The sequence below is a fragment of the Prionailurus bengalensis genome, chromosome C1 (genome assembly GCF_016509475.1).
Source record: "Prionailurus bengalensis isolate Pbe53 chromosome C1, Fcat_Pben_1.1_paternal_pri, whole genome shotgun sequence".
Classification (NCBI taxonomy): domain Eukaryota; kingdom Metazoa; phylum Chordata; class Mammalia; order Carnivora; family Felidae; genus Prionailurus; species Prionailurus bengalensis.
The window spans coordinates 55,211,264-55,238,273 of record NC_057345.1 but is presented as its reverse complement, the minus strand read 5'-3'; the positions used below and the strand labels follow the sequence as shown (position 1 = coordinate 55,238,273).

General features: G+C 39.5%; 1 protein-coding gene across 1 annotated transcript in view; it reads right to left on the bottom strand.

Annotated features, from left to right (window-relative positions):
- SGIP1 (SH3GL interacting endocytic adaptor 1) overlaps positions 1 to 27,010 on the bottom strand; it is a 204,510-nt gene that overhangs the window by 101,468 nt on the left and 76,032 nt on the right. Inside the window, 7 exon segments of the mRNA XM_043575202.1 lie at positions 40 to 215; positions 948 to 1,002; positions 5,368 to 5,424; positions 9,312 to 9,383; positions 11,207 to 11,290; positions 12,293 to 12,317; positions 17,088 to 17,151. Coding sequence (XP_043431137.1) covers positions 40 to 215; positions 948 to 1,002; positions 5,368 to 5,424; positions 9,312 to 9,383; positions 11,207 to 11,290; positions 12,293 to 12,317; positions 17,088 to 17,151 — 533 coding nt within the window.

Sequence of the window (27,010 nt, the reverse complement as noted above, 5' to 3'; positions counted from 1 at the left end):
TGTCCAACCTCATCAAAACTTGGCATAAACACCACTCACCACTGGTGATGGGGAAAGTGCAATGTTGCCGATCGATGCCTTCAGCTCATCCACGGTCACAGCACTCTTAAGAATGTCTTTAGATTGTAATGGCTTAATCTTGATATTAAATTTCTTGTGTGATTCTTCTTCCTCTTCCGATTCACTCGAAGAATAAAAGTGCTTTCCTTTGGTAGGTAGAACACAGTTAAAGATACAGAACTCTTTTTTCTACTGGGAAGCAATGATAAGTATAAGACAAGAGTGACTGCATATAGAGGCAGCAAAGGTATCCTTAGATGGCAGGAAATCAAAGCAAAATACACGGATAAATAAAAGAGCAGATTAGGAAAGGGTTCAAATTTATTTACCTTTCCTTGGAACATGATTAAGAATGGTGAATTTCTAGGAGCAGTAGTATAAGGTCCTACATTTTTGCTGCAGGTGGCCATTTGTTATGTCCCACTCAGTACAAACACAGACAGGCCCACGGGAGCTTTCCTGTCTAAGGAGAAAGGAAGGCCACTCTTGGGATGATTTGTGATGAGTTTCCAGTACTTTAGGGACGCTCTGCCCAGAGATGGTTTGTGGGGAGAGCACAGGTAAGAGCTATTTTCTAGTCACGATAAATGACATGGTCATATCAGGTTTTAGCAGACAACCCGGTACCCAGAATTTACACAATCTTTCCTCAGCACATTTTTCTCTTTCTCCTCTCTCTCTTTTCTATGAATAGATCAAGGCAAAATGCCTGCTTGTTAGTGATCAGGCTGTTCTCTGCTGTTTATTCATTTCTGATATTAGGGATAACAGGACTCAGGAAGTTTGGACTATTTCTTATTTCATCACCTTTTCAAAAATCTGAATTTATATACAGTCTTCTTACAGAAAATAAAGATTAAAATAAAAATAAAATAAAGAAAGGATATAGCCGGGTTCCTCGGGTCTGATGCTATAGCCTTCTTCATCCAGCTCAGGGGAGTTCTATAAAATAGAAGCACACATTAAGCATTTATTATCCTGACAAAAATCAAGGAATTATTAATTTTCCTTCTAGAGCTTTCTACTTAAAGATATAGACAGATCTTTTATTTTAACCTTTGGAAGTGAATGCCAAGCAGTGTATGCTTAGATATTTATTCAAGGTTACTCGGAGAGTCTTTCTATCAGAAAAATAAACTAGGAATCAACTGTCAATGAAAGGAAACATTCAAAGAGCATTTATCATGCATTTCTTATAGGCCAAGGACTGTGCTAAGCAATATAGGGGAATACAAAATGCAAATTATTTTTCCTCTGGAAAATTGAAAAGTATTTTGGTAGGCAAAACATTTTAAAAAGATATAAAATACAAAACATCAGGCGCCTGGGAGGCTCAGTTGGTTGAGTGTCCGACTTTAGCTCAGGTCATGATCTCACGGTTCGTGGGTTCAAGCCCCACATTGCGCTCTGTGCTGATAGTCTGGAGCCTTCTTTGGATTCTGTGTCTCCCTCTCTTTCTGCCCCTCCCCCACTCATGCTCTGTCTCTCTCTCTCTCTCTCTTAAAAATTTTTAAAAAATTAAAAAAAAATCATTGATAGGGGTTTGAAGGAAAAGGAAATTAGTGAAGTCCTGCCTTTCAGGAGAGATGGAGAGGGTGAAGGGGGGCGGGGTGGCGGTGGTAAGGGAGAGGCTGTAAGGAAGAGACACCAAGGCAGGAATGGATAGTATGGTTCAGATGGGGAAAGAGAGAGGCAACAACAAAGATGACTGACTGCAAAGGAAGCTGCACAGTGGGAGAACATAGGAAATAAGACCATGGATGGCAACGTTCTGGAGGAAGAGTTCAAACTTCATATGGTTGCTGCAGCTTCTCAGGGTAGAAAGTAGCATCTTAAGGTGTTTTGGAAGCATGCTTCAGGAATAGACTGTGGGCAGAAGAGACTGGAGAAAGGAAAGTTCATTCAAAAACTTGTATCAATCAGGGAAGATGTGCTAAGAATATGGACCAAGTTGTTGTTGGTGGGAAGTGATTAATCTTAGTTCTTTGTAACATCTGGCATAGGAAAAAAAAGGAGAGGGAAGGTTCAAGGAGACTCCAAGATTTCTACTGTCAAATCCTCAGGGACTGCTGGTATTTCTGACTGAACTAATTGTAACAGCAGGCAACTAACATTTTTAAAGAAAGGAAAGGTAAAAGAGAATTTGCATGACTGGAATTAGTATTATTATCTTTGGGTTCCTATTATATGGTAAGTACTGTGACTCCCATTTTATTTCATTAAACCTTCATTAACAATCCGATGTGGAAAGAATTATCCCATTCACTGAGGAGGAAACCAAGAGAAATGAGATGCCATTTTGCAAGAAAACACACCCCAGCGAATGGCAGACCTTTGCCTGGACTCCAGATATGTGAGACTACACCCTTATGCCCTAGAGATGAGGGTGAAGCCATTCAAGGGTGGCTCTTTTAAAGTTGTGGTTAGAGGCCTGGATGTGAGAAAGGACAGAGTTGGAGAGAGAGATTTTGGAGTCACTGAAGTGATAAAAGTGCCATGACCATAGAGAGAAAGAAAGCCTGAATGCTATGGAAAAAAGCCACCATTTAAAAAAAAAAATTTTTTTTAACATTTATTTATTTTTGAGACAGAGAGAGACAGAGCATGAACGGGGGAGGGTCAGAGAAGGGAGACACAGAATCCGAAACAGGCTCCAGGCTCTGAGCTGTCAGCACAGAGGCCGACGCGGGGCTCGAACTCACGGACCGCGAGATCATAACCTGAGCCGAAGTCAGCCGCTTAACTGACTGAGCCAGCCAGGCGCCCCAAAAAGCCACCATTTATTGAGCATTTATTGTTTCTCTCTTGCCCTTCTTCAGTACCTGAGGTTATTTATTTTTTTTTAATTCAAGTGTACTGAGGTCACTTCCCTGATAAAAACCTGACCCTGGCTTCTCACTGCACTTGGAATGAAAGCCCAGGGCCACTGTGCAGCTCACAGCCCTGTCTGACCTGGCTCCAGGTCTGAGATTCCCTTCCCAGATCCTCCTCAGCTGCAAGGCCTTCATTCTATTGTTAACTTTTATGGTTTGAATACGTAAGCTCTTTCCCATTTCAGGGTCCTCATAAATGCCATTCTCTCTGCTTGGAATTCTCTTCAATGTTCAGTCAGTTAACCCCTACTATACTTAAGGGCTCTGCTTAAGGGTCACATCCTCCATGGGGCCTTCCTTACTCTCCCCTCTCTCTGCCCAAAGCAAGATGACCTAATCTCTTAAGAATAAAACCTTTCTTATTACTTCGAGAAAGTGATGTCTAATGTATAATCACAACGACAATTCCTATGTGACCTGATTAGTTTTCAGGACTAAACAAATTTGAGGGAAATTATGCTCCATTTAAGCATTCACAATGTTGACCAGGGATAGCGCTAGAGTGTAAGGCTTAGAGGGGGTAATATTACTTTGATGAGTAATTTGGTATTTTTACTGTCATACTTCTTGTTTGCTTACAACATCCTATTTTTGTGTATTAAAGAATCCTACAAAATATAGTAGAGGTCTTTCTCGGTAAAGAAGAATTAACTCTGGGGAAAAGAAAGCATATTTTCTTAATATTTAGTAGCTTCCTTTATAACATTATTTGTGAACAATTTGGATTTAGGGTAACAGAGGGATCGGCATAGATTTTAGGGACTTGAACTGCTAAAAATATCTAAAAGATCCCAATCCCGGGAAACAGATATGAGAGAACCAGGTGATGAGGTTGGCAGAGTGACACGTTTTAGACTGGAGGAGTGGGAAACATCAAGAATGTAACCTGCTGGGGCAGCTGGGTGGCTCAGTCAGTTGGGCATCTGAATCTTGATTTCGGCTCAGGTCATGATCTCACAGTTCCTGAGATTGAGCCCTGATTCGATTCTCTCTCTCCCCCTTTCTCTTTGCCCCTGTCCCACTCACTCTCTCTCTCTTTCTCTCTCTCTCAAGATAAAGTAATAAACCTGAAAAAATAATTTAACCTGCTCAGCTTTAGTTTTCTTTTCTATAAAAGGCAAATAATAAAATGCAAAAAGCATTTGCTTTTTAAGGCTGTGAGGATTCCACGGCATTTAATATTATGACTGACAAATAGGGAATATTCAATAAGTGGTGGTATTATTTACTGTACAAATAAAGTTATTATCAACAAATATGCAAAAGCTTTAACATTAAAATTAGCTTTTATGCAAGGGGAGGTTCGGTCAAGACAGTCATCTAAAGGACATACATGCAAAAGCATTTTGTAGGGATTGTGAATTTAGGTACCTACTGTATAATAGAAATGATCTTTGATGTGCATATGATTTACATGTTTTATATGATTAGAAATCCAAGAATCACTGTGGCTGTCCTGTTGTGGTTGGTGAAGTGGGTGTTGATGTAAATCAGTTTCCAGGGGAATCAGGTGGAGAGTTTAGGTGTCAGCTGAGAGTCACCCTCACTCATTGAAAAGCAACAAGTGATTGTCACTTGACCTGGGAAAAGTCTGTACCACGAGGTTCCGGGAATTGTTTTGTGCTGTGGTCTGAATGTTTGTGCTCCCCTCAAATTTATACGTTGAAATCTTAACCCCAAAATGATGGTGTTAGGAAGCGGGGCTTTTTAGAGGTGACTGGGTCCTGAGGGAGGAGCCATCATCATTGGGATTAGTGCCCTTACAAAGGAGATCCCAGGAGGTTACAGCTACAAGGTGCCATGTACAAACCAGAAAATGGGCCCTCGACCAGACACACCAGAAACCGAATCTGCCAGCACTATGACCGTGAACTTCTCAGCCTACACAACTGTTAGAAATAAATTTTTGTTGTTTAGAAGTCACTAAGTTTATGGTATTTTTGTTATAGCAGCCTGAATGGACTAAGACACTATGAGACCAAACCCCAGAGGTTAACTGATTGACTTGATTCTCAAAGCTGCTTAGAAATAGAACCAGGACTGCAACATTTGGACTTAATATTTAAAAAGGCATTTTTTTTTAAACACATATCATAGGCTAGGCAGGAACTAAAATAATCTGCAAATAATGAGCTCATTGAATCCTTTCAACGATGTTATAACGTAACTACTGACTTCATTTCTGTTGGTCAGGAAATAACTATCCCAAAGCCACACACAGAGGATCAATCTGTGGAGGGGCTAGGTCATGAACCCAGTCTAACAGACCCTAGGGCTCTGAAACTCTGTAACCACCCGAAGCATGCCAGGCACTGCCTAATGAGATGGAGAATGTTTCACTTATTTCTATGTCTTATTATAAACATAAGAACGCCTCAACTCATTTTCAAATTGTGAAATACTTAATAAAGAAAAACAATGTTCTGATACTCACGTATCTTTCCCAATCAATTTCTGCATAAAAGCCATTTGGTGCCCCGTTACTTTTCTTCTGCAATAAATTTGAAAATAAATTTAGAAGAGAAACATTTGAATAAGAGACAAGGAACAAAGAACACTTAACTCTTATCTGTATTTAGCAAGAGCTATCAAAATCCAGCACTGGAAAGACAAATTAGAGCAGCCTATTAAGCAACCACACTGGTGTAACTGAATGGTAAATTGAGCTGCCATGACACTGCATAAAAGAGCTTACATACTTATTTCACAAAAGACTGTAAGATACCTAAGCATAGGAATGGTAACAGTTAGCTGTTCAAATTTTATTGGTTACTAAAAAATTAGAAGCACCTACAGTATAATTTAATCCTCTATACCTTCAGGGGATATAATCAGATATATATATGGAAACATTTTGACTGCCATGTTGTTCTCATATACAATTAGTTCCAACATACCTAAAGAGTATCTCTCCAAGTCATTAACTAATCTTCCTTTAGCTTTTCTAACACTGACTCAACTTTTCCCTAACCACCCCCTTGATAGAATGTAAGGGGAATCAACTCCAAGTTAATTCAGTTCCTAGGTATTAAAAATAGTTTTGTTATTCTTTCCAAGTGGCTTTTCTTATCAAATTATTAAAATAGAATCCAAGGATTGATCGTGGATGTCTGTCATCCGTGTGTTCTACGGCTTCATGAGCATACGTCATTGCAAGATGACTGGATATCAGCCATTACTCTTTGGATTCTTTTCAAGTTCTATTTTAGCACCTAAACAATCATGATATATGGCCACAAGCATTTGAGTAAGGCTGTGGCATCATACAAACAGAAATTTCTACGATTCCCTACTTTCTGGGAGCAAAGGACAAAAACACAAATCAGGTTGGTAAGGGAGGGTCCATTCAACAACATTCCTGTGTTTAGCACATAAAACAATGGTATGTCACCAAGAATTAGCAGAACTCAGAACAGCACATATCAAATAGTGAAGCATGCGGCTTGAGGACAGGACTTCTAATTTTACAATCACAGATAAAATCCACTTGAACTACAACATTGAACAGCTAACATCTAATTTGACAAATAGGTAGGAGAAGGAAGTTTTCATGTATGCATATCACTAGAAAAGCAAATTAGAGGTAACCTAGTAACCATTGTCATTGATTACTGAATGCTGGACTGGGCATTCTAAGAACTAGCCTAGTTTATAGCTAGAGTGAATAGTGGGTAAGGCATAATAGATAGTGTCCATGCCCTCTTTCTTCCTCTTCTTATACACCACCACTGCACTAGAATGCACAAATACAAGAACTCTGCCATGCTTCCAGCACCCAGGAACATTGATTCCGTGACCCTCTTTTTCTTTGTTTTGCTCCTGACAAAGATTATATACTTTGTCAGACTACACCATTTTAACCTTTTCACAGAATTGCCTTCATTGAATTAGTGCTTCAGCAATACTCTCCCTACTTTGAACAAAGGGCATTTTTAAAACCTGCCACATCATCCTTGTACCTGTATGAGTTATGGAGTTAAGGACAAGGTCCATTGCATAATGTGCCATCTAATAATAATAAAAAAAAAAAACCTCTCCCATGGAGAATGGATATGGTTCCTATTTTCTTTTTGTCATATTTACTCTCTTTTGTAATTCATACTTTACCAATCTATTTCCATATGAATTCTTTGCAAAATTCTCCAAATTCCTTTTAACAAACATCGTAATAAATTCAATATACAGATTTAGTTTATAATAATGAGAAATCAAATGAACTATGTTGTTCCAAAGAATTAAACTCATGAATTTTGTGATCACTATAGTATTACTATTAACATAAAGTTTGCTTCTGAAACAATTCTTTTTTTTTTTTTTTTTTTTTAATTTTTTTTTTCAACGTTTATTTATTTTTGGGACAGAGAGAGACAGAGCATGAACGAGGGAGGGGCAGAGAGAGAGGGAGACACAGAATCGGAAACAGGCTCCAGGCTCTGAGCCATCAGCCCAGAGCCCGACGCGGGGCTCGAACTCACGGACCGCGAGATCGTGACCTGGCTGAAGTCGGACGCTTAACCGACTGCGCCACCCAGGCGCCCCTGAAACAATTCTTAAATACAAAAGATTGTTATCTAAAAATCAAAAAGGTTAGGTAAATTACTGAGTTCAAACTTCTAGCTTGCTTCCATAGTAGTCTCATCTCCATACTCAAAGCCCTTTACAACCAAGATAGCTTATGTGTTCAGCTAAATAAATAAATGTGTGTGTGTGTGTGTGTGTGTGTGTGTGTGTCTTTCTTGAGAACATATATTCAACATTATGGATAAAAAGTTCCTGATTTTTCGGGATCTGGGCTGAGTGAAAAAATTCCCAGTTTCCATGGAAACCAATATAGAAGACTAAAAGGAGAGAAAGCAAAATCTATAAAAAGAAATGTCTTTTAAACTAGGAATCTTTTTAACACAAATACCAAACACAAACAACAAATCATAAACAATACACTTAGAGGCAGCTTTTCAGCACACAAGCACACACAAACATGGCTTTATCAGAGGAATTGGCAATTTGGCCTCACTCATGCTAGCGGATTATTATGAACATATTTGGCTTCACAAGTGGAAATGATCGAGTTTAAGTTTGGCTGGAGCCTGGCTGAATTGTTTTTGGCCAAACCCCAAGAAAAAAGCAATTCTCCTGGTTATACCACCAAAGCAAGGTACAGCTTATAGTAGTAATAGGGAAGGTAATGGCTCTTTTGATTTTTGATCGGAAAACATTGAAGAAGCAAGAAAGAATATAAGTAGGAAGATATCATTTAAAAACTAGGCCTCATAGTAAAAGCAATATCAGATATTGGCTAACATATAAATAGTGATTTTTCTCTTGGAGTTGGAGTTATGTATTCTTTTACTTCTTTCTTTTCTAAAATTCTACAATTAGCATAAGTCAACTTTTCTCACTTGAATATATGACTGTTACTTAAAGATAATTGAGGCTCATATTAATATTAGTCATGCTTTAATAGGTATTTTACTTTGGTCAGGCTTATTATCTGCTCTCAGATACTATGATGGGCTAAATCAATAAATGCAGTAACAGTTGTGTTCAATTATACATTCATCAAATTTCTCAATTTCTACTGTGAATGCTTCTCTTTTCCAAGGTCAGCTCATGGCCATGTAGTGTTCCTTAGACATGAAGTATTAAAGACACCTGGTATTCTACTTAAAAATTATCTTCTTGCCACCGAGGCAAGACTTGACTCACTTTGTAAATAATCCCATAGAACAGTACTGTTCAATAGAATTATCGGTGAAGATGAAAATATTCTATATGTGGACTGTCCAATATGGTAGCCACCAGCCACAATTAGCTATGGAGTACCTGAAATGTGGCAGGTGCTACTGAGGAACTGAATTTTGAATAAGCATATGTACCTACTGTACTGGACAAGACGGTAATAGTTGCTGTATAGTCTGGGCCTGGATCAGCATCCCTGACTCACCATCGTTTGGCCAAGTATATTCGTTGCCACAAGCCAAGGCCCTGCTGACTTCATGATGTTACTAAGATAGTGTTTATCCTAACAAATGACTACTCAAGTTGTATGGTGATGTTTATATTATAGCCAAAGCTTTCTTATAGACAGCATATTATTTTACAAGTTTGAATCCCTGTCCTTTGTCTAAGACAAAGGAAACACATGTCCTTTAAACCCGATTACTCTTTAAAAAGTATATTCAGACATCAGTATATCAGGTCTATGTGGTTGATTTAAAAATTGGCCTTGGATATTCAAGAATAATTTAGAAATAGCTAAGAAAGTTTTTCTTAGATTGGTTAAATAAATGCCACTGTTTTTTCCAAATTTCAAATTGGGATTTTACTCACTGTTTCTACAACCCCTTGGAAATTTTAAACTAAAATCTGTTTCCTTACCGAAACTTTTTTTCCTCCTTCACGCGCACACTCTGCTTTGTTATTGTAGGGTGGTTCATGTGGGCTGGGCTGCTGGAATTGATTGTTTTCATGTAGAAAAAAGTTGTTAAAGGATCTGTTTGTTCTTTAAGACACATATAAAGAATCACATGGAGTCAGCAAACATACCATAGAAGAAACAATTTCTAGGCCAAATCGTAGGGCCTACCAATCTCGGCAGGGTTCCTTAAGCAAGGAGTGGACTTTGGGGCCCATAATGAGGCTCTATTCAGCAGGCCAGTGTAGCTAGGCCAGGAGAAGAAGGGGGAAGGAGGAAGACGCATCCCAGGCACTAGGGATTACGTGGATCTGGGCCTCATTCAGCCAGAACTTAATTTACAGGTAGAGAACAGACACTGGGACACACCAAAGAGACTAAATAAAAATGGTTATATTTCCAATAGGAGTCCAGTAAGTCGAGCTCTACCGTATATCCCTCCTTTTCAAAGCTTTCCTGAAGGTTGTCGATACATACAGCATGAACTGCTGACAGCTTCAAATCTGGGCCCTTTCCTGCACACGCGTTCAGGATGAGCAGAGATCTCACAGCAATGGCTGTGATTCCCTGTGCCCCTGGCCTGTGTGGATGGAAATCTAAACTGCTCAGGAAAATGTTTTGAGCACACCCTGCACAAAGGTGAGTTGGTCTCTGGGTTAGAATGCATTGTCACTCGCAGCTGCCTGAAGTCTCAGACATCATGCCAGACAGCTCTGCTGGAGGGACATTCACCAGTGGGGAGCGAGGCAAGCCCACCTTCACACCTGCAGCCTTGCCATGAAGCCTCTGTAGACTAACCCTCAAAAGTGCGGTCACCAGAGATGGGCCTCATTAAGTTTTGAGAAACTGAAATTAAATAGGCATCAGTACATTGAACTTATCGCATAGCCATTTATAAGCATTAAGGGGGTGCACCACTACCTGTGGTTTGCAGAACCACATTAGTGAAACCATGGAGTTCAACTTCAGATACCCAGGAGACAATAATTTGGAAGCTAAATCAGCCAGGTAAAAGATAAAAGTGTGCCTGGGTCCACAGACACAAGGGATTAAAGAAATCAGCCTGGGTTTGAAAGAAAATTGAGATCGCTAAGGACTGAATGCAGGCAGAAACTTGACTTCCTATAGCATTGATATGATAAGGAGTTCTCAAAATTTGGTGACCACAGTGAGTGAGGAATATCTGGGGAGTCCTTCCAAACGGTAAAACTAGCAGCTGGCTAATAAATGCCAATTACCTAGGAAGCTGCATTTACTTAGAATGTGGCCTTTTTCAAACAGGTCTGCCTTACTTCCTGAGAAGTCAAAATTAAACAATTCCTCTTTCCTAAAATCACGACCAGTGATATTTATGGCATTTCCAATTAGGGAACAAGGAGGGTGCCACTGCCGATAGATAAATATATGACTTGGATTGGTGGCAGAGAGAGAGATCTCAGGGAGCTCAGCTATGAAGCCCTGACTTAGGGTACACGAATCCACAGAATCACGGCTGGGCTCTTTAATGCAGCACATGCTCATCATTGCCAGCTGCATGCCAGGGCTGCACCGACATGCCAGGGCTGCGGTTCTACCAGAGATTTAAACTGGTGGTCCCTAGAAGAGCAGAGAACACTGAGGTAGCAATGGGGTAGGGAGTGAGGAGGTGGTGGAGGGCAGGAGGAGCAGGGCGTTAGAGAAAAAGGGACAAGACTGAGGTAGAGGGAGAGAAGCAGGAAACAGCAGTCTAGCCTAAGAGCAGCAGGAACAGAAAGCAGAGAATAGCTAACAGAGCCTTGCCGAGGTCAGAATGGAGACAAGAGAACCCAGGGAGGGGACCAAGACAGAAGCAGAGAGAAGACACAGAAGCAGAGAGTACCTGAGACAGAGTTAACGAGAGGGCTCTGAGCCAGAAGCAAGAGGTGAGGAGAAGCTGAGTCTTCTGGGTCTTTTTTTTCCCCTGCTGAATAGAGCCTTGATTATAGTGTTACCCAATGTCTGGTCAATTTATGTCTATTTTCTTAACATTTCATGGCGAGAACTACATGAATGCAAAAGGGACCCCAAAGCTAAGAACCTTGAGTCAAGTATGGAAGAAAAAACTTCTGCTATAGCTGCAATTAACACCTCAATTTGAGTATAATATTATGAAGGGTGATTTTTTAAAAAATATTTTTAACCACCAGATTTATTTTAGTTCCCACTCCAGCCCAATGAGCCTAATGTGAGTCCATTTTTTTTTCAGTAACAGCTGTTCTTTTGAACCTTCTGAATAGGCGTCTGATTTAGATTCAAAGGAAGTCATTTTAGAAGTTGGTACAGACTCCCGTAAGCTCAACTCAGATAAATCCAAGCCCATGTGCCATAGACTTCTTTAAAAAAGCAAGAAATCTGGTGGCCAGCAAGAAGTCAGAGTTACTGTTAAACCTAAACCCAGTGGACACATTTTCCTCCTTCAGGCTGTAAATTCAGGCGTAAGTGGTTTCAAGACCATTCCCTACTTAGGAATTTAATATAGAAAATGTATCTGCAACTCAACTAAAGGGGAAAACCTTCTTTCAATTTTATTGGATCTGAGCTCCATTATGACTTTGTGGCCTCTGTTGGAGAAAAACATTCTCACATAATGAGCTATTATATCATTAAATTGGAAATGAAATAACAGTTAATGGTAGCAGCCCCTGCAGGAACTGTCTGGCTTTTGACCCACCATATTGTTGAGGTTTGCTCGCCTACTCTGGGGCAGGATTTTAGGTGAATGCAATAAATAAGTTTAACTTGACCAAGACTGCATTTATATGTCCCATGCAATTACTACAGAAAATTACAACAGTGAGAGGTCTGAAAAGTCATTTAAGCTATTTTTTCCCTACAGGAAAAAAAAAGAAATGGGGCTTTAAGAAATTCAAACATTGTATATATATTGAAATGCAAACCTACTGAAAATGGTCATTTAAATACTTACAATTCCATCTCTATCTGGTGAACCTCTGTAACAAAAAGAAATGGGTAGCTATTAGGAAAATGAATCATTCTTGCTACATAGACTAACATACAACAATAAGAATTGCAGACCACCTCTCTCCCCCTTTCCTGTGTTCCCACCCCAGTGAACCTGGCTAATGAAAATGAAATCAAAACAAATTAGTCGAATGATATTTGAGCGTGGGATGTGTGCCTGTGTGTGGGGGAGGAGGCAGATTCTCATTAAAAGCTGTTGTCCAAAAGGTACATGTTGCTATTGCGGTGTCTTGGTTCACTTTTGAGAGGGGAGTTTATTAAGAGTCTGTCCCACTCAGCTGGCTCCATTTAAACTACCACAAGGAATGTAAACTGACTTGCCCTCTCTCATCTTCTCCCCTGTGACTGGTCTTGAATCTCTCCCTATAGAAAGGAACTCCTATGGTATTTCTCTCTTTACTTTGAGAATCTGTATTTTCTTCTATATTTATATTCCTACTTCTCCTTTGATTTCAGGAGAGCAGGAAATGGAGGACAATGTTTGCTAAATGGCCCCCTTGATGACCTAAGGCCAAGAGAGTTCATCATCCAGGGTGACACTGTGTTGCAGTGCCTAGCAGTGAAGGTTCCAGAGTAGGATGAACCTGGGTGTCCAGACTCCACCACTCATTAGTTCTGTGACCTTGAATACATTACTTAATCTCTCAAAGTCTGTTTAAATAAAATAAAGTATATAAAGAACTTGTAATTAGTTCCTGGCCCATACTAACTAGTCAAAACTGTTCATTTGTTATGTTTTTTTTTTTTCTCTTTCATGGTGTCTCATCACTGAGAACACAAAACTGACCATTTGCAGCCATGTTAGACTTCAAAGCAAGTACTATTATTGTTCCTTTGGGAAACTGAACTGGAGGAGCCAGAGGAAGGGAGAAATAAAAGGGTAGTCACTGTGACTTTATAACTTCCTATTTTAGTTCACTCTGTAAAGAGCTAGAAAAATGTTATTCTATTAACACGGAGGCCAGAGTTATGCTTAGATGAGGACCTGCATTGTTTGGAAGGTAAACTTAATAAGTGCTTGAGGTGGACTCTGAAGTCTTTCGGAGTTTGGTGTGTTTGGAACTGTTCTTTAGGAGGTGGGACCAAGTAACAACATTCCTTATTGATTCATGGGGTGGGGAGGAGGAGAGAGGAGAGGAAGGGAGGGAGAGAGGGGGAGAGAAATGCAGAGAGTTAGGAGCACATCTTCTGGGCTCCATGATGGGATTTCCTTTTCCTGCTAACACCCCCTTCAAATTCAGCAAGATATTCCATTTAGATTATAAAACACTTGATGGGAGCACATCATTTTTCGTAAGCAGTTCTGTGTCTGTGGGGATGCAGAGGTAAATCAGCGATACATGGACTAGATGCAGAAAGGACCCAGATATTGAAAGACCCATGGGAGTTGACAGAAATCTTGGGGTCTTTGAACCTGGCTATGGGAATTAGTTGGTTCAAAGAAATTTTATGTAAAACAAAGTACAGGAAGATAAAAGCTGATAAAAGTTATAATTCACTGAATGAATACTGAGTGTTTATAGCCAGGCACTAGGCTAGAATCAGAGGATAGAAATAATGAAGAAGTCATGCTCATGGTAAAAAGAATGAGACACAAGAGTAAATCCAGGGGGTTACCAAGGTTAACAATAAGCCAAGGTTGGACAGAAAGCATAGAGGAAAGGTAGTGCCCTACATTCATCAAAGCAAACTTCCTTTTTCAGATTTATATACCACAAAAAATAAGCATTTCTTACCAGGATAGCAAACCTGTACTGAAGGAACTGAGAGAGAGATGATTGTGTCACCTTTAGGGTAGGATATATCCAAAGGTACTGATCCTCACGGGGATGTCTTTGGGGGCAGCACATTACAGATATGAAGACAAGGCTCTGCAGATAGGCCTGGCTGTGGTGTTGCCCACTATTGGTCCAGGTACAAGGGTATATCAATAGGCGATCTAAACGAGAGGCTGCTTGATCTCATGCATATTGCAGCTATAGGGGTGGCATTTCCCTGTAATTGGACATAGCGGCATAGTGTCCTATCCTGCCTCTGTCTTAACCATTGACGGAATGGAGGCTGTGTCTCCTAGTCTGGTGGCTGTAAGCATGGCAGTGAAGACCACTGGCTGTAGTGCCAGACTGCCTGGATTCAGTCAACATAGATTCCTAACTGCATAACCTTGGGCAAGTTCTTTGAGCCTTTTGTGTCTCAGTTTCCTCATTTACTAAATAGCTATGAAAATGGCATATACCTCATAGGCCTATTAAAGGATTCAATGAAGTGAAGAAAGTGAAGAGCCTGGAATAGTGTCTCGAATATAGTAAACACTCATGAAATGTTATCTAGAATAAAGTTTTTATACAATCTGACCTAGGATGGTGAGTGGAGAGATGTTTGCTAACATCTCAGTCTCAGATGTTAGAGCATGTGTTATCAATATCAATGCATTTTCTAACCCCCTCTTATGAAGTTTTATACATATATTTTTAGTAATTTTATTTTCTTTTTAGCAGAGAACCCATTATATTTACTGACTTCTATTTGAAAACTAATCATCTACCATGGGCCTTTGTCGCTATTTTAAGAAGTGTCAGTTCCCTTTTGCAGCTACTGCCTTTTCTCTTACTCCGCTACAGGTCTTGATTAAAATTTTGCCCACCTAGTCTTTTTCTTCTGGGTGACAGATGATGGGCATTTGATTTGGACTAGAATTCTGGCTCCAACTCTTATTTCCAGATAGCCTTCAGAGAGTTACTTAATCCCTTTTGGCACTGATTTCTCATTTCTAAAATTGAGATATTATTTCTAACCTTATTGAATCGCCGTGAGGATTAAAAAGGATATCAGTGCATACAAAAATACCCTGCACAGGGCCTGCCACTTAGCACAGGCTCTCTCTTTTCCTCTATCAGCCACTGTAATGATGATCAAATCAGGAAGCTCTGGTCCCGACCCCACTCTCTGTCTAAGGAGGTTCAATCAGCTATAGTTGGAGCTGGTCGGCTACTGGAGCAGGTTGCTTGGCAACACTCATGGAGTTGTGACAGTCCTGAAAACAGTTTGCATCAACAAGGTTTCAATGATTGCAGACGAACATAAGCATTACCTAACACTGAAGGGACAGTAAATTGCCAGAACAACTTCCCAGCCTTTTGCAAGAATGATGCATGACCCAATTCGAGAGCAGGGGTTCGTGAAAAGCAAAGGTTTATACTAAACAGCATGTCCTTCAACTATCACTGCTGGTAGAATAAGTTTATGGCTGGGGTGCCTGGGTGGCTCAGTCAGTTAAGCCTCCGACTTTGGCTCAGGTCATGATCTCACGGTTCGTGGGTTCAAGCCCTGTGTCGGGTTCTGTGCAACAGCTCAGAGCCTGGAGCCTGCTTCGGATTCTGTGTCTCCCTCTCTGTCTCTGCCCCTCCCCTACTCATGCTCTGTCTCTCTCTCTCTCAAAAATAAATAAAACATTAAAAAAATTTAAAAAAAGAAAAACTTGCAAGACTCGAGTGAATGTCATTTCCCTGAAATAATTATTTACCAAAAGAAAAAGCATACAGAAAAGGTAACAACCAGAGATTTTAACAAGCGATATCTACACACACACACGCAAATTGCTTCCTCCCCTTAGAAAACTTTTTACACTATCTGGTTTAAAAGGCTTCAAGGCTTCAAGGTTGCCCATTCCTAAGGAAGGAAGCCCAGACACCTCACCCTAGCCCTTAAAGCCCTTCCTATCTGGGCCTGGTCTCCTTTCCAGCCTTGCCTCCCATTACCACCTTTACCTGCAGCCGTCACATAGACAAACTGTCCTAGCTATCTTGTCCTGAATGCCTACCGGACTTTTCCATCTCTCTCCCTTGGCTGTCATTGTTCCCTTGGCATGAGATGCATGTCCTCACCTACTTGAAGTCCAAACTCAAGGTTTCTGCCTCTCTGAGGCTTCACTGATCATCTGTCCAAACATGAGTTTTCCCACCCTCAAATTTCCATGAAATTTCATTTTTAACTGCTCATAAGGAACTGATCACATATTAATTTGTATTAGTAAGAGTAAGAGTAGCATCCACTGCCATTTACTGAGCATTTACTAAGCACTAGCTACCATAGGAGGCATTTCTTTTTTTTTTTCAACGTTTTTTTTTTTATTTTTTTTTATTTTTGGGACAGAGAGAGACAGAGCATGAACGGGGGAGGGGCAGAGAGAGAGGGAGACACAGAATCGGAAACAGGCTCCAGGCTCCAAGCCATCAGCCCAGAGCCTGACGCAGGGCTCGAACTCACGGACCGCGAGATCGTGACCTGGCTGAAGTCGGACGCTTAATCGACTGCGCCACCCAGGCGCCCCTAAAATTTTTTTTTTCAACTTTTTTTTTTTATTCGTATAGGAGGCATTTCAACTATGTTATCTCATTTTGTTATATGGAAGATATTTCTTTGGTATGGTAGATATTTTATCCCATGATTTATACATTCTTGGAGGACAAGGACACAGTGCAGCGCTCATACTGTGCTAAAATTTATGCATGATAAAAATATATGGGATGAAAAGCTAAAGGTGAGCAGTAAATGTAGCCCTCTTTGGTTTCACCTGTATCCAAACAACTGTTGATTTTCCCATTTTGTAACTTTCAGGGATTCTAGCCAAATAAAGGGTTTAACGGGTGCTTCATTCTGCCGTGCAGCTGACCACACCACATGGCCACATGTGGTCCCTCAGCTGCAGCTGAGCCGCTGTGCTGTCCCAAAGTACATACGTCGAATCAGTGTCCTTTTCTTTCTTCCGTATTCCAAAGGCCTTCCTTGTACGTTTTTTCAATCCTGTGGAAAAAACAACAAAGGGTCAAGGAGATCGAATTCCTCTTTGAACACTCCTAGCAACATTCAAGTACACGGTATCAGGGCTCCAACTCATGAACTGTGAGATCATTACCTGAGCCAAAGTCAGAAGCTTAACCGACTGAGCTACCTGGGTGCCCCCAAGTGAACGAAATTTTTGAAGTTGCAACACACCAGTTAACTTCGAACATTTAAAAAGCAGTGAAAGTTTATGTAAGTATCTGTGTGTGCACGTGGACATGATTCATTATTATTTTCAACAGATGTTTATCAAAGACCCAGCACTGTAAGTTCTTAGCTCTCTGAACAATCTAAGAATATAAAGAATGCAAAGGAGATCCGGGCTAGATATAGAAAAGATTGCAAGCTTCTCTTAGATTATTGTTATTCATCACTAAATAGGTCCTTGGTCAAGAAACCATATCACAGATTTATATAAACAGCAATTTTTGGGTGAGACATATCCTGAGAGTAGGACCATTCCAAGGCACAGATTACATGAACAAGAGAGCTACACTGACAGAACACATCTTTGTCTCCCATAGTCCCATCTCATCTTTTTCTAATTCTTCAATTCTGTGGATTATTAACCATTCTCTGAACATACCCCAACATCTGTACTCCAGTATCTCTTTCTTCTATAAGTGGTTCTTATCTCTGGTTGAGGTGCTTTTCCTATTCGGATATTTAGAATTTCAACCACCTATCAAGGCCCAGACAAATGCCACCTTCTCTGTGAGGGCTTCTCAGCCCTAGAGGTATAAGAAACTGACTATTCTGTGCCCCTCCCCCCACCCCCAACCCCTAATGTTGCTCTTAGATATATTTTTATTTATCAAATTGTTTCACTTAGTTCCTATGTCAGTTTCCCTCACAGGCTGTGAGCTTTTCTACGACACAGACCAAGGATTCCTTCTGTATGTTGCCTACACCTGGTATAGGTACCAGATAAGATTTGTTGATTTAAAATATCTTCCAGGAAGCATCATTCAGGAAGTATTGGGGTAAGAAGGCTCCTTTCTTCCATCCTGGAGAAACCAAGCCCAATCTTGGTTCTTCCATTCCTATCCTGTCAAGGCTCTGTCTGGGATTCTTATCTCCTACATGGTCCATAGTTACATATATGGCTCATGTTTCTTAGTGAGTATTATTCAGATATACTAGATGCCTATATATTTCAAAGTCTTAGACTTGTTATTGGTGGTTTGGAAAGTCTTCTTGACAAATTGGAGCTGGAAAAGTCACTGAATTTCAGGATTTGTTTGGCACTAACAGGTGGAACAAAGGGAAAAACATTGACAGAATCAGAGATTTGATGACACCTTCTTCCAAAACATGTGAGTCAGCCCAAACCGCTCAGCTTACGTGAGTCATTCATTATCTGGCTCTTAGGATTCTACTCATATGTGATCCCCAAAATGTCTCTGTTCAGTCTAATTTTGCATTTTAATAGTCATTCCATTTAAGGTGTTTAGGTCTTTAAAATGTCAATGTTTGTTTAAAAAAAAATGTCTTCCCACATTAAGCTCTTCATTACTCTTCACATGAGTTTATAGGAAAGCTCACTGACATTTAAAACTACCCACCCATAATATTTAGGAACACCTTCCCCCATTAATTTTTATTTATTAATTTTTTTAATTTTAAAGAGAGAGAGAGAGTGCGTGTCAGTGGGGAGAGGGGAAGAGGGTGAGAGAGATTCTCCGCACTTTGTATGGAGCCTGACATGGGGCTCCATCCCATGATGCTGAAATCATGACCCGAGCTGAAATCAACAGTGGGATGCTCAACTGACTGAGCCACCCAGGCACCCTCATTTTTAATTTTAATCGTTAAAAACTTTCTTGCTTCTTACCTCTAATTGCCTTATCCTCTTATAGGGAAAAAATATCATAATAACAATCATCATTTTCTTCTTGGGTCCAGGCCTCTTAATTGGCTTTTCCATGCTTCTAATTCAGGTTTGGGGTCACAGTAAATGCTGTATTTTACCAATCACTGCTGGTTTTTATAGGACTTTAAAATAAATGCTATTATTATTTTATGTTTTCAAATCATTTTATTTTTTATAAATTGACTATAAGAGACAGCATGTTCCACCAAACAGAACAGAAAATACACATAAATTCCAATAATTCTTGTATTAAATTGGTAAGAGAACAGGCAATAGTAGTTTTCCATAGATTCTGTCCTGTTATGACCACCAAATTTGGACAATAGCCAATATGAACTAAGTCACAAACACCATGAATTGTCCATCTTCCAGTGAAAAGTGCAAAGGATCAGGATTCAGGGGACAGAGTTCATTTCCAGCATCATTTTAAATTGTGTAGCTTAATACAAGTTCTATCTCTTTGTGTTTCAATCTCTGTCTATAACAAATAAGCCAATAATAAGGGAAGAAAGAATTTGCACACATTCACAAAATGCTATGCCAATCTGTAATTTTCATTTCACTGAAAGTTGCATTTCCCACATCTAGAATACTTTTCTATATACGGAATACATACGGGAATACACCAAATATGTGACATTCCAGAAAAACAGAACTAACCAAATTGTCAAATAAGAGAAAGCATTGGAAACATTTTTCCCCCTCGAGAAGTGGAAAGGTTGGAGAAATTTAGGAAAGTAGGAAGGCAACTCTGAAAGACTAAAGCAAACAGTTATGAAACGTAGAAGTTATTTGTATCTTAACAGCTCTTTGAGAAGACCCAGGAAGAAACAATCATACCAACTGTGTTAAAAGCGAATGTACAGGTGTGGTCACACGTTTCAGAGTTCATTAAAAAAATATTCAAATAAATTTTTTAAAAGGGAGTAATGATTTTCCACTTCTGACTCCAGAACTTCATGACAATTTTAAAGTCAATTTCTGTAATTGTTTTTAGGTTGGGTCATGAATATTTGTCAATTATTCTTTACCAGAAATGGGAGGGAAAAACATCACTTGTTTTTTTTTTTTTAAATTTTTTTAATTTTTAATTTTTTTTAATTTATTATTTTTTTTTTCAACATTTATTTATTTTTGGGACAGAGAGAGACAGAGCATGAACGGGGGAGGGGCAGAGAGAGAGGGAGACACAGAATCGGAAACAGGCTCCAGGCTCCGAGCCATCAGCCCAGAGCCTGACGCGGGGCTCGAACTCACGGACCGCGAGATCGTGACCTGGCTGAAGTCGGATGCTTAACCGACTGCGCCACCCAGGCGCCCCCATCACTTGTTTTTTAAGAAATGAAGTAACTATTCCTTTGTCAATATCAAAACAAAGAGATATTAAGGGAAAGAATTTTGTTGTCTTGATGATCTTGGGCTAGAACGATTCTCCTCCAAGCTGTGGAGGTGAGAACATCCTCCAGTGTGCATCCAGAACTGCAGCCTTGGGTCAGCCACACAGGAAGTCTGGCCTGTGCCTCTAGCTCCTCTCCACTTAATTTAGATTCTTTTAGTTTCCTTTGGTACTACCAGAGGAGCTAGTCAAGTCTGGGAATAACAATGAAATTAAAAATAGACTGATTTTTTAACAGGGTGGGAAAGCTCATTTCAAAATAGGTGATCCTGGATATGATGTTACAAGGTAATAACATAAAGCAAAGAGTACAGAAATTGACAACAGTGATAACATAAGAAAAATATAGAATAAGAAGTTTCATCAGTGTAATATTATTAGTTATCGTTACTGAGGCCTTACCTATAAGCCAGGCACCAGTTGCTTTACATCTGTTGTCTCATGTAGGTGCAAAAGTAGGAGGTGTTTTCTTCTCAAATAACTGCCTAAGTTAGGTTTCATTATCATCATTTCCAGGGAGGAAATTCGAGGCTCCCTTACCTCTATTGCTCCCCAAATGTTGAAGTTCTTCAGGATTTTGTCCTAGGGTCCTCTATACCCTCTCCCTGGGGCAAACCCACATGGTTTCACTTGCCATCTGTACATAGATGAACCCTGAATCTATAGGTCAGGCCCAGTAATATCTCATGAGCTTCTAAATATACAGTACTTCTCATAGTCAGGCTTTTCTAAATTGACAAGAGATTTCTTCAAAAGCCTTTAATCTCCACTTATTTTTTCTTTAATTTTTTTTAACGTTTATTTATTTTTGAGACAGAGAGAGAGCATGAATGGGGGAGGGTCAGAGAGAGAGGGAGACACAGAATCTGAAACAGGCCCCAGGCTCTGAGCGGTCAGCACAGAGCCCGACGCGGGGCTCGAACTCACAGACCGCGAGATCATGACCTGAGCCGAAGTCGGACACTTAACCGACTGAGCCACCCAGGCGCCCTTAAGCTCCACTTATTATATATATGCAATTAAACCTATAAAGGTACACCTGATCATTTAGTTACAATTATTTTCTGAATAAAATTCTCCTCGAAATGGTTCTCACGGTGACAGATGGTACCTATACTTATTGAGGTAAACATTGCACAATATATAGAATTGTCAAATCATTATGTTTGTACCTGAAACTAACATAACACTTTATATCAACTATACTTCAATAATAAAAATTTTTATAATGAAATTGTTCTCTATCAATAGATAAATGGATAAACAACATTTAGTATACTCATATGTAAAATATATTTCTTGTGAAAGGTCCAAAAAGTTGGAGAGTCTTTTTTTTTTAACTTAAGAAAATATCTTTTAAGTTTAAAACGCAAATTGTGTTTACTAGTGTTGTTCTCTGAAACTTCCCTGAGATAATTTTTAAAAAAAGTCAAATTACCTTGGAACTTCCTGGTTTTAAGAGTATACAACTCTGCAGGTGAAGAAGAAATAGTAGAGCAGAACATAATGACCTTTACCCATTTTTTTTCTCCTGAGTACAACTGTTCTATAAAAACTCATTAAGCAAATGCTAAATTCTGAATATGAGCCTTTAAATGTTACACTGAAAACAGAATTGTTCAGAGGGAAATTCCAAAAAGAAACATTTGGACTCTATATTAATTTTAGATCAAACATCAAAATCTGATAGTCAAAAGAACCTACAGGGTTTTTGCTTGGTTTTATGTCTTCTGTTTTATTTTTAAAAATCCCATTTGAAATTTTGTTCTCCTTAGAAATGAAGACTGATTCTGTAGATGGACAAGTTGAGGTAATCATCCTGGAATTGAGTCCAGAAAGAGAAACTGAGGTGTGAACATCCTCTAGGCAGGAGCTGAGACCCAGACACGCAGAAGACACTGTTGGCCTTAACCAGAGATGCCGTCCTCCCATAGAGGAGTCTAAGTGGAGAGTCCTGCCAGTTACATCCTCCTTTCTATCCTTGTCCAGAATTCCTGCCATTCCACTGCTAGCTGTAGGACAACAAGGAGAATCCACATGTAAAATGGTCACTGTCCTATTAGCACATTGGCAGGAACTGGTTTATCACAGGAGCTAATGTAAAGGGGCTGAGATGGGGAGAGATGTAGGGATGCAGTAGAGAGGAGAAGAGCCAAAGACAAAGCCAGGTTCTACTGCTGGGGGAGAGAGGGCCCTGCTGGGGTTGGGGGGGGGGCATATTCTGTGTATTTGATTGTTGAGAGACAGAGCTCCTTTGAAGGTATTGTTTTTTGATTACTTTCTTTACTCATTTCACCATCTTGCTTACACATTGCTTTCACTAATAGCTCTTCATTGTGGTGTTAAAGCCTTCATATAAGCGTATTGCCTATGAAATTGTTGAAAAGGCAGTACTTTTGGAGATCATCTTCCTGGGGTATATTTGGTTCTTCCACTTCCTATCTTTCCCAAAACAGTGCTTTGGAGCAGAGCTTGGACAATGCAAGGCCAGGGCACAAAGCTGGGTCTAGAGAGACCTACTGGTGTGGAAAAAAAAAAAAAGGAGCATGAGGAGGAGAGATGGCAGTGAACTGTTTAGGGTCAGTCAGTATGCAAAATACAGTTCTTAGAGGGACACAAATCATTCCCTCATGTATCTCGCCCAAAGCATGAAGATACCAGTTCCCAGAAACACAAGCAGGAGACCTGGTGGGAAGGAGCAGAATGCATGGCCCTCTTTGGAATCCAAAGATTTGGGATCAAATCCCAATTTGACCCATTGGTCGCTGTCATTTGCAGCAAAGAGAATCTAAGAGGCATTATGTTACTTTTAATATAAGATTAATGTCCTCACAGGGCATGAGGTTTGGAGGGATAATCCCAGTTTTTCTCTTTGCAATCACTAAGAGCAAAGGGAGGTACCTCTTATTCACTGAGCACCTCGTATGTGCCAGGCACTGTGCTAAGCACTTCACACAGACTAACCCTTTCAATGAGCTCAGAAGGTATCACCAACCCCCTATCTTATGAATTAAGAAACAGACTCCAAGGGATTAAGTTCTTCTAAGATCACTAAACAAACAAGCGATAAAACCAAGATTTGAAACAGTTCTGTCTGACTCCAAAACCAAGCAACTTTTTACGGGGTGGTCATGATGCTTCTTGTAGTACCCAGAGCAATGCATGGGACATGGTGGACACACCATCCATATCTGTTTAACAAGTAAAAAAAAAAAATGGCCAAAGTTTTTATAATGGTTAAAACAAAAACTAACGACTTTTTCTGATCTTTGCAATCTACAATTCCATGGATGTTCAGGTTTTTGATACGCATTTGTGCAAACGAAAGTATTAGGGAAGAAGGAGCCCCGAACAGCACAGGATGGAACTATCTGAATGAATGCATAAGCGTTAGAGCAGAGAATGGAAATGCAGGGTGAGTGGCGTGCTAAGGCCTCACCACATTTTTAGGTGAATAATGTGTATAAGAGCACATCAAAAAGCTCAAGTTAGCCCAAAACACATATCATAGTGAAAAACGAACGGAAGTAAATTATTAAGTACTTACGATGGTTTAGGGAATGTATCAGGAAGTTCTTTATCTTACCCCAGTACAACCTCATATGATGGGAGCTATTATCTTATTGATTCTACACCGTGGAATATGAGGAGTAACTGGTACCAGAACACACAGCTAGTAGCTGACAGACCACATTTCAGAGTCCCTTCTGCCTGACTCCAGAGTCCATGTTCCTCACGTGTCTGGATATCTCTTTGTCAGTCATCACAATTCATTTTGCTCTCTTATTAAAAAACAAACAAACAAAAACCAACTAGATTTTTTTTTAATTGAAAGACCTTTTTAGGAAAATTAAGATGCACATTTCTTACATATGAAGACTGTATTTTGCATGTTTAAATCTTTGTATGCTGCCCAGGGAACATAAGGACACCTAATAAATGTTTGCAAAATCTATTCTTTGTGTAATAATGTAAATTTTCAGCTTGAGCCTTCAGCTTGGAGGGTTACTCAGAGGTGAATCACATGTAATGGAATTATTTATTTTCTGCAGGAACCCAGGCCAAGCACTTGGTCTCAGTAATATAAAACAGACAAATTTAATTGTCCTGGGCATAATGCCGCATATTGACAGTAACTCTAGACTGTCAATACCTATTCATTATGATGGTCGCTGTATTTCTGTCAGGAAAGATTAAGATTCTTTGCATATCAGCTCTTCCTCTAAGTTTTAAATATAGGTACTATAATCCAATTCAGATTCTTTGTCAGAGGGTCTTACAGAACAATGTAAGATAGGTGAAGACAGAGTTCAGCCCTTCCCATGGTTTTTTATGTTTATGATTTTCAGTACTTAGACTACTGCATAAGATACGGGAACTGCTTAATAAAGGAAAGTTCAGTGTCAGGCAGTACTTGGTACATGGTAGTCACTCAGCAAATGTTTGCTGGTTGCTCTATATATTTGCAATTCTCATCAAAATTGTCCAAAATTGATGGGCATGTGCCCTTTGGTCTGAATGTTTTACCTTCATTCTTATGTGACTCAAAGGAAATTCAGTTGTTCTTTGTACTTAATAGGCACAAAGATGGTACCCGATCATTCTGAGGGGAGCCTACGGGGAGAAATGTGCATCCTGATGATGTCCTCCATTAGTATTGGACTGCGAAAGGATGTGAGATGGATGGCACCTTGACATTCAGATTTGATACGTGAGAGTTCATGTTCATGCACTAAAATGGAGATTGCTAGAAGGCAATTCAGAACTTCAAGGAGTTAAAAACAGTGATGACTTTTTTTTTAAAAAGAAATATTTGACATTTGGTGACACGGAAGAAAATGTTAAAGAGAAGATGGTCATGGAACGGATTTGCCACAAAAGGACTTAGTGTCTGCTATGCTATTATTAATGTAATGAAGGAGCTGAGTAGAATTAGGAGGAATTTTAAGCAGATGAACAACTTCTGTTAAGATTTAAGCAGAAAGATCCATGGGAAGAGTATGCAGTTGTAATGAAAGTAAGGAGGGTTGAGCTCTGAAAGACTTGGATTCGAATGTCGTGTATTCTATGTCCTGGGGCAAGTAACTTAACCTCTGAGTCTCAGTTTTCTCAGCTGTTCATCATAAAAGCTTTGGGTAAAGTTTAAATAGGTATAAAAGTCCTGTATAACACCTACATTATATTGTGCACCACTATATGCAGATTTCTCTTGCTTTTCTTGCAGTTTTGATAGTTACAAAGCATTTGGGAATCAGTTATTTCAGCTGATTACATAAAAGCAACTAAATGCCTGATTTGTAGATCTATTCTTCTAGAAATAAAAATACATCAAAAATTGGTAATAATCAAATTTTCAAAATCTTGAGCTTTCTTGGATTACAGTTTTAATAGAGAAACCAAACTTGGTCTCAATAAATTTAATCTGGTAACATCTATCACAACAGGTAAGTGGGGATTAGAAGATTCACAGTCTTTTCAGGAAATAGTAGCATAAAAATACAGCATTGATGAAGACTTTACTATGTGCAAGTCTATTACGAACTTAATCAGCTGGTCTTCCCAGTGTGATTTGAGAATAAGCCAATGTCACCTCTACTTGGATTAGTGGTATATTGAATTTGGAGTTTCTTGCTTCCATTGTGATGAGGAGACACACATGCTTTGCTTGGAAAACAACACTTCAAACACAAAATTAATTTGACCTGTTCAATGAGAACCTTGTTCTATAAAATGGCTTCCCTCTTATTCCCCCTTCCTCTCTCTCATTCTCTCTTCCCACATACACTGACTCTCTTCTCTCCCCCCCATCTCCAGTCCCTCCCCTGCCTGACACTGACATGTAAGATTAAATTAAAGTTAATGATCCTGTTCAGATGGACTCTGGTCTTGAGGCATAAACAGAAAAATTCACTGAATCACAATTCACCAAATTTCATTTCCAAAACACTCCATTTTCAACAAGGGAATACATCCCAAAGAAAGCAAACTGGACAGTAACAAAAATCCTTTTCATGTGCCCTTGTCTTTTTATATTTCATCCAGAGAGGAAAGAGCAAGAATTTTGGTAAAACCTCTAACTTGTTACTACATGTGCCATTTAGTGCTCTGAGTTAAATTTGTCAAAGGTGAATTGAAAAAGAAAGCTGGAACACATTCTGCATAGAATTCTCGTGGTTTAATTCTAACCTACTAGGGAGAGGCACAGAGGTGGACAAGGGGAAAGGAGATTTACATGGCACTGCAGAGCCAACCCACCACAGGCCATTAACCAACTTCACTTACTAAGAGCCCATGAAGCCTACTTCCAAAATAGAATAGAAATGGTCTGAAAACTTAAAAATATATAAAGAAGGAGATATTTTTAAAAAATAAGATCAGTCATCAGATAAACATGCACAAAAAATACAAGTCTCAAAAGGGAACTAAATAGAGAATTTAGCTCTACGTTCTTTTGAGAGGTCTCAAAGGCCTCTGGGATGTATGTAGATGGATCCCACTTACAAGGGTCATAAAGATCATGATTATCCATGTATTTATTCACCTGCCCTCCA